The following is an 8,147-nucleotide window of genomic DNA, read 5'->3' as shown; positions in this document are numbered from 1 at the left end:
TTCTTTACTGTAGCGACCAAGATGAGCTCAGCTTGAGCCTTGGCCCTTCTAATTTTCCCCCTGCATATCTTCACTGCTTCCTGGTATTTCTCCTTGCCTGCCAGGCCCCTTTTCCAAAGATCATAAACCTTCTATTGTTCCTGAGCTCCAGCCGAAGCTCTCTATTTAGCCAGGCTGGTCTTCTTCCCTTCCTGCTTGATTTTTGGGACTTGGGTATGGCTTTATCCTGTGCCTTTAAGAGTGCCTCCTTGAAGTATGACCAGACTTCCTGGGCACCCTTGCCCTCAAGGAAGTCCAAGGTGGCGGTCTTGCTGGCCCTTCAGCTTGCTTCAGCAAGAATCGAAAATTTTATCATTTCATGATCACTTTGTCCAAGACGGCCTCCAACGTTTACATCCCCCAAAAGACCCTGTGAGTTAACTATCAGCAGGTCCAGTAGGGCACTTTCCTTGGTCGGTTCCCTCACCAGCTGCATTAGGAAGTTGTCTTCCACACACTCCAAGAATCTCCAGGACTGTTGCCTCTCTGCTGTCTTGTATTGCCAGCAGATATCAGGGAAGTTGAAGTCCCCCATGAGTACAAGGGAGAGTGATTGTGAGGCCTCTGCCAGCTGCCTATAGAAAACTTCATCAGCCTTTATATACTGGTTTGGGGGTCTATAAAAAACTCCCACCACAATGTCTACCTTACTGGTCTTCCCCTTGATTCTTATCCATAGGCACTCAATACTGTCATTGTGCATATTGCTGAGTTCCAGGCATAAAATACTGTTCTTAACATAAAGGGCCACCCCGCCACCTCTTTTTCCTTGCCTGTCCTTTCTGAAAAGTTGGTAGCCATCGATCACAGCACTCCAGTTATGCGAGTCCTCCCACAATGTTTCTAGATTATAGTTTTCCTGCTGCATGTTGGCCTCCAGCTCCTCCTGTTTGTTGCCCATGCTGCGTGCATTCATGTAGATGCACTCCAGCTGGGCTAACCGTCCCACTATTTTTCTGGAAGGGCTGGCACCTTTACATAATAGCACTGGTGCACTGCTCCTGGGCACCACTTTAGTAACCCTGGTTCCAACCCTGTCCCCCTTCAAATCTAGTTTCAAGCTCTCTCAATGAGCCCTGCTAACTCCTGTCCCAATATCCTTTTTCTCCTTTGGGTTAGGCTTCCCCCACCTGCTGCAAGCATTCCTGGTGACCTGTAGATCAGCCTGTGCTCAAAGTCCTGCCGTTTACTCCAGTCTTTTAACCATGAGTTGATCTGTTGTTTTTTCCTACTTATCCCTTTCTCCATCCCTATGTCTGGTGGGATAGAAGAGAACACCACCTGTGCTCCTGACCCCTTGACCAGTCGTCCCAGAGTTCTGAAATCCCTTTTCATTGCCTTGAGGCTTCTGGTAGTCACCTCATCGTTGCCCACTTGAAATATCAGAAGTGGGTAATGATCTGAGGGCTGAACCAGGGAGTGGAATTTTTGTTCGTATGAAGAACTCTAAAAACTGCCAGGAACATAACGAGTAGGAGAAAATGCTTCTCGTGTTTATTTGGGCATCAGCGGTCAGTTCACTTGGCGAAAGGATTTCCCACCAGGCTCCTACAGGATCCCCGAGATGCTGCCCTGTCTCTATGAACGGCTCCAGTAGAGCTTGCAGTTCCCTGCATGTTTCTTTGACCACCCCTGACACCTTCAGTGTCACCGAGATTGTGTCTGAACAGCCCAATCCCACCCTCCATCTCCATGGATGAATGTGGGAGCTGAGACAAGGAGCTCACACGCAGGAGCCTGCTTCTGTGCACACCTCAATCCCTGCAGCAATAGGAATCCCACCTCCTGTGGGTTTGTGGCAGGCATGGAAAGGGAGCTGAGGTTTATTCAAATGCTCAGAAGAGAAACGCAGGATGAGATGCTCCATTGACTCAGCGGGATCCCTTCCCTCAGCAGGGGTAACGGGGATCCCTGCCTGTCACTGTCTGGGTGTCCTGTCTAATAATTAGCCCAAGAAAGGAGATCTTTACATGTAATTCTGAGAGGAGAACAGATACTTCTGGAAAGAAGAGTCACTCCCCAGCTGAGGGAGGGAACATCAGGGAGGACTTCAGCCTGTTTCTCAGCAGGTTCCCCTGGAGCCCCAGGGACACCTGGAGGGAGCCCCGAGGGGGCAGAGGACGTGCTGCCGTTGGCTGTTCCTCTGCTGCTGAGCTGGGCCAGGCTCCTGGGATGGAGGGAGCTCCTGGCAATGGGCAGCGCTGCAGAGAGACAGCTCTGCCCAGGAGCAGGGCTGGAGACACTGCCTGCAGGCAGCCAGGGGAAACCTGCGCAGCTGAGAGAGCTTAAAGGCAGGTGGGAGTGGGAGGATGCTGAGAGCTCACTGGGGCAGAAATCTTCACAGCCCTCTGCATGGTAAGTCTCTGGATGCAGGGCAGTGCAGCTGCAGTTCCGGGAGGGATCTTCTAAAGCTGGCACATCTGACAGCTGATGGGATCTGTCAGGAGGGCTTTCTTAGTTTCTCTGCTGTAGAAGAGGAGGAGGTGCTCCAGAGCAGGGCTTCTCTGCCGCACCATGAGAGGGACAGGGCATGATGGGTCCCCTCTCCCAAGGAGGGCTGCAGGGGGTGAAGGTGGGTGTGCAGCCAGGGGTGCCCAGGGCTGTCCTTCCGAGCAGGGTCCCTGCACCCCAGGGCTCTGTGTGCCGGGGCAGGGACTCTGCCGCCTGCCAGGGTCAGCTCTCAGCCTGCCCGGGGAGCTCCCCATGGAGCTGTGGGGAGAAGCTGTGGGTGGAAGGAGCAACCTCTGGCAGGGCAGCGTTTTTCTGTCCAGAGAGTGCTGCATGGGTCAGTGCTGCCCACAGCTCCACATCACTGCAGGACATTCCCAGGAGACTTTTCAAGAAGCACAGCAAGGAGGGGGCTACATGAAAGGGCAGGATCCTGTTCTTCCAATCTGCCACTCTGCATTGTCCGGGTGGGCAATGGGACAGAGAAACTCATCTCTCAGTTTAGGAGGAATTACTGTTAGGGGGTGAATAAACTACAGAGCATTGGAAATGCACACAGTCTGGCTTACAGGCAGCATCAACATGGCTTTTCCAGGCTCATCATGTCACCCTGATGTCCCCATGGAGCCTGCACAACCCGAGATGGCCCTGGGCAGTGCCTGGCTGCTGGGAGGTTCTGCAGGACAGAGCTGAGCCCCAGCGGGTGGGATGGGCTCTGGGAGCACTGGCAGGAGAAGAGCTGGGGAGAGAGAAAGAGCTCCTGGCAGGGACAGCCCCAGGCAGCAGAGACATGGGCAGGGGCTGGGGGGAAACTGCCCATACACCCTGGGGGAGGGTGCCTTCACTCTCCTCTCCAAGCCCTTTGCTTCTCTCGGAGAGGAGTTGTGTTCTGCTCTCTGCCTCACAGCTCCATTTCAGGGCTGGCACAGGGAAGAGTTCGTATAGATGCCTTTTACAATAGTGCTCCACTGATCCCTTATGAGTTCTGATATTTGTGTTATTTTAAAGTGCAATTTGTGTGTGAAGTCATCTTCAAGGCAGCACAAGTGAAAGCGGAGGGCAGATGGGAAAAGACTGATGAACACTGCAGCTCTCCAGGCTCTGCCCTGAGCCACAGAGAGCTGAGCACTTTTGTCTGTCCCCTATCAAGAGTCTTGACGTTTAAATAACAAAAATGAGGATTTCTACCCCTCAAAAGAACACTCACCAGATGTGAAGGTGGAAGATAAAAACCACAGATAAAATTATGGTATCATTTAAGGACATGCTCAACCTCTCCTCTGCAGCCCACACTCTGGGGAGTCCTGAGTGCAGATATTGAACTTTCCAATTAAAGGTGGATTCCATCTGACATTCCTTGTGAGCGGGGGAGCTGTCACAAAGCAGCTCCCATGGACCCACTGCAGCAGTGCAAAGCTTTCTCTTTCCAGAGAAAGGACATGAATTTCAACTGGGAGATATTTATATAACAAATGGGGAGGCTTTGCTTAAAGAATTGTGTCTTATATTTTTCCTCATTTTATTCTTTGGACAGAGCTCCCATGCCAAGAAACAGCAAATGTCCAACAGCAGCTCCATCACCCAGTTCCTCCTCCTGGCATTCGCAGACACACAGGAGCTGCAGCTCTTGCACTTCTGGCTCTTCCTGGGCATCTACCTGGCTGCCCTCCTGGGCAACGGCCTCATCATCACTGCCATCGCCTGTGACCACCGCCTCCACACCCCCATGTACTTCTTCCTCCTCAACCTTGCCATTCTTGACCTTGGCTCTATCTCTACCACTGTCCCCAAAACAATGGCCAATTCCCTGTGGGACACGAGGGCCATCTCCTACTGGGGATGTGCTGCACAGCTGTTTCTGATTACATTCTTAATGTCAGCAGAGTTTTATCTTCTGACAGTCATGGCCTATGACCGCTACGTTGCCATCTGCAAACCCCTGCACTACGGGACCCTCCTGAGCAGCAGAGCTTGTGTCCACATGGCAGCAGCTGTCTGGGCAAATGTTTCTCTCTACGCTTTACTGCACACGGCCAATACATTTTCCCTGCCCCTCTGCCAGGGCAATGTCCTGGACCAGTTCTTCTGTGAAATCCCCCAGATCCTCAAGCTCTCCTGCTCAGATACGTACCTCAGGGAAGTTGGGCTTCTTATCTTAAGTTGTATTTTAGCTTTTGTTTGTTTTGTTTTCATCATGCTGTCCTATGTGCAGATCTTCAGGGCCGTGCTGAGGGTCCCCTCTGAGCAGAGACGGCACAAAGCCTTTTCCACGTGCCTCCCTCACCTGGCCGTGGTGTCCTTGTTTCTCAGCACTGTCATGTTTGCCTACCTGAAGCCCCCCTCCATCTCCTCCTCAGTCCTGGATCTGGTGGTGGCAGTGCTGTACTCAGTGGTGCCTCCAGCAGTGAACCCCCTCATCTATAGCATGAGGAACCAGCAGCTCAAGGATGCCATTAGGAGTCTGATTTCATGGACATTTGTCAAGAGTGAGAAATTTTCCAGCTCTCTTCACCAATGACTCCCACAATATATCATTACATCGTTTTATTTTTTTATTTTGATGTGTTGTTTTGATTCATTGTATTTATCGTTATTGCTGGTTTTATTCTCATTCATGTTTATTTTATTTCTACAGAAATGTCTGCATTTACATCACGGCACCTGAGACATGTACCTACTTGGTGTCACCTGGTTCCCTTATAAAAGTGTGTTTAACAGAGGCTCAGAGCTGGCCTTTCTCATGGCATCTGTGTAATAAAATGGGATCTCCCCAGTGCTGTGCTTCCATACTGGGCTCTTTCTCCAAACAGGTTTGAGGAACTGCAAACTGCACCCCTACAGATGTAGGACTGGATTTAGGAGTCACCAGTTCCTGTTTGGTGACAGGGATAATGGTGAGTGTGATTAAGGGATGTACCCAGGGCTTTCACTCAATGACATTAAGACCATCCATCCTCTGGGAGGGGAATTTGGAGCCATCTGGAGAGCATGGAGCCTTGCTCCTCCTAATAAAACCCCCTTTGCAGCTGGCCTTGTGCATGGAGACCATGCACCACTGGCTCCTTTGGTGTCCTTCATGGTGCCCAGGCCATTCTTCTCAGGGTCATTACTCATCCTTTTAGGTTCCCTGATATATGGGTTTTTCTTCCCCTCCCCAACACAGGACAGACCACTTTTGCAAAACTTCAGACGCTTCTGTTTCATTCAAGGTGCAGGTTAGGGGTTGGTTGACCTGCTGGAAAGCAGCTCTGCAGGGAGGGACCTGGGAATCCTGGTGGACAACAAGCTGACCATGAGCCAGCGATGTGCCCTTGTGGCCATGAAAGCCTATAGTCTCCTGGGGTGCATTAAAATGAGTGTGGCCAGCAGGTGGAAGGGGGTCATTCTCTTTCTGTACTCTGCCCTGGTGAGGCTACCTCTGGAGTACTGGGTCCAGTTCTGGGCTCCCCAGTTCAAGACAGGCAAGGAACAACTCACAAGAGTTCAGGAGGAGAGGGCTGCAAGGATGGTCAAGGGACTGGAGCACCTCTCTGACGAGGAAAGGCTGAGAGACCTGGGTGTGTTTTGCCTGGAGAAGACAGGACTGAGAGGGGACCTCATCAATGCTAATAATTATCTAACGGGCAGGTGTCAAGAGGATGGGGTCAGGCTCTTCTCAGTGGTGCCAGGTGCCAGGAAAAGGCACAACAGACACAAGCTGAAACACAGGAAGTTCCATCTGAATATGAAGAACAATTTCTATACTTAAAGGGTGGCAGAGCCCTGGAACAGGCTGCCCACAGAGGTTTGTAGAGTCTCCTTCTCTGGACAACAGTCTCCTTCGTAACCCGCTTGGATGCATTTCTGTGCAATCTGCTCTGGGTGAACCTGCTCTGGCAGGGGCTTGGACTAGATGATCTCCAAAGGTCTCTTCCAAACGCTACAATTCCGTAATTCTGTGATTCTGTTGGCCCAATCCCAGAATTTCTCAAATTCCCAAATGGACTGAAGCTCCATTTGGTCAGTTCTTGTTTTCATGCAGACACCTCATGGTGGTTAGAGTGAGCCATCATTACAAGAGCACTGCAGGAGCAGTTGCAGGATACAGTGTCTGATTAAAGGAGTGGCTAGTTTTGTAGTGACGAACATAGGATTCAGCATGACAACCCTCTTAGAAACATGATACAAGGGCACAAAACAAGCCAAGGCCGGGCCAGCAGGGAAAGAGCAGCGTTGGGCTGTCTGTGGGGGGAATCTGTGAGCTTGATTAAAGAGAAGAACTTGGGAGGGGGCAAGAGGGAAAAGGAAAACCAAAACTTCAGCTCCAGATATGATGACAACTGTTTGGGGTAACCTGCCAACCAGCCTTGAGTCACTGACCTGAGTGGGACACAGTCATTGCAGATGGGTGAACCAAACTTATGTCCTCTTACCTCCGTGGTCATGGGGAACCCGAGTGCTCTCCCTGTCATCATCAAGAGAAGAGCCCTGGTGGAAGGATATGCACAATCGCTCATCCTGGAGGCGCCTCGGGAGGTTTCCAGGCTCCAATCCACTGTCTGTGGAGAAAGGAAACTGAGGACTGGACTGTTTGCGCCCTTGATTATGTTAGTGGGAGATGTTACCTGTAGAGATACACAGACAGCACGGATCCCTCCAGGAGCTGGTCTTAGACCCTCCATCTGTCCAGGAGCTGGCCTTCAGATTCCCTCATCCCTCCAGTTCCCCCGTGCACAGACAAGCAGAAAAACATACAAATGGCCCTCTCCACAGAACCCTTGAGGCTGGAAGGTGCCAGTGTCCACCTTCTCTGTGCTTCTTCTTCATGCTTGACGTCAATCAGGAGCTCCTTTCTCATCCATGCCAGCCTCCTGCCACCTCAATGTGACTTCCTGCACGTTGGGATGGACCAGTCTGGATCATGAAGAAATGATCCTTGACAACAAAGGACTCTCTGCAGAACCCACGTGGCCACACCAGACATCCCCTGGTCCAAGGTTCTCCAAATTTACCTCCCTAACTCTTAAGCCAATCAGTCTTTACAGTATGACAATGGATTGATTTTCTGAAGGTATCTATCTCTATAGCTCACATTGTGTACTGATTTATTGTGCTTGAGTGAGTGAACTAACGGACACCAGCTCATCACAAGAACCAGAAGAACAGCCCTGCCCTCAAAACAAGGACTTTGCTTCTCAGAATCGCAGAACTGACTAAGAAGGATAAAAGATACCCCTGGAGATCCAAGATAAGGCCAGTGTCCTGGTCCCTCTAACACATCTTTGAAACTCTCCCAGTGTCCAGCATCACAAATCAGTAACTCCCAATAGACCTACTCCAAGGACAGCTAGAACGATAGACAAGGAGTGAGAATGCTCATGGATGATGGTGCTGCAGAATTAAAGTTGTTTTGCAACGTTTTACTGTGATTAGGGATTGGTACTATTTATGTTAATCAGTGATTAGTCAAATCATATGGTACCTGAATGCTTGAACGTTGTCAGAGACCTGGGTAAAACCACATTTCGCGGAATCACAGAATCACGAAATTGCTGGAGTTGGAAGTGACCTTCTAGAGATCACCTAGTCCAATTCCCCTGCCCAAGCAGGATTGCCTATAGCCCATTACTCAGGACTCCATCCAGATGCATCTTGAAAATCTCCAGAGAAGGGATTCCACA

General features: G+C 50.6%; 1 protein-coding gene across 1 annotated transcript; it reads left to right on the top strand.

Annotated features, from left to right (window-relative positions):
- Positions 1–4,039: 4,039 nt before the first annotated feature.
- Positions 4,040–5,381, top strand: LOC106900115 (olfactory receptor 14A16-like; the record flags this gene model as incomplete). Its single annotated transcript, XM_014962098.1, has 2 exons — positions 4,040–4,973; positions 5,298–5,381. Coding segments are annotated over exons 1-2 (1,012 nt in total), but the record flags the coding sequence as incomplete, so codon positions are not given.
- Positions 5,382–8,147: the final 2,766 nt, after the last annotated feature.

Source organism: Calidris pugnax, unplaced genomic scaffold, assembly GCF_001431845.1.
Source record: "Calidris pugnax isolate Ruff unplaced genomic scaffold, ASM143184v1 scaffold1320, whole genome shotgun sequence".
NCBI lineage: Eukaryota > Metazoa > Chordata > Aves > Charadriiformes > Scolopacidae > Calidris > Calidris pugnax.
The sequence above is the reverse complement of the archived record's forward strand: the minus strand, read 5'-3'. Positions and strand labels throughout refer to the sequence as shown.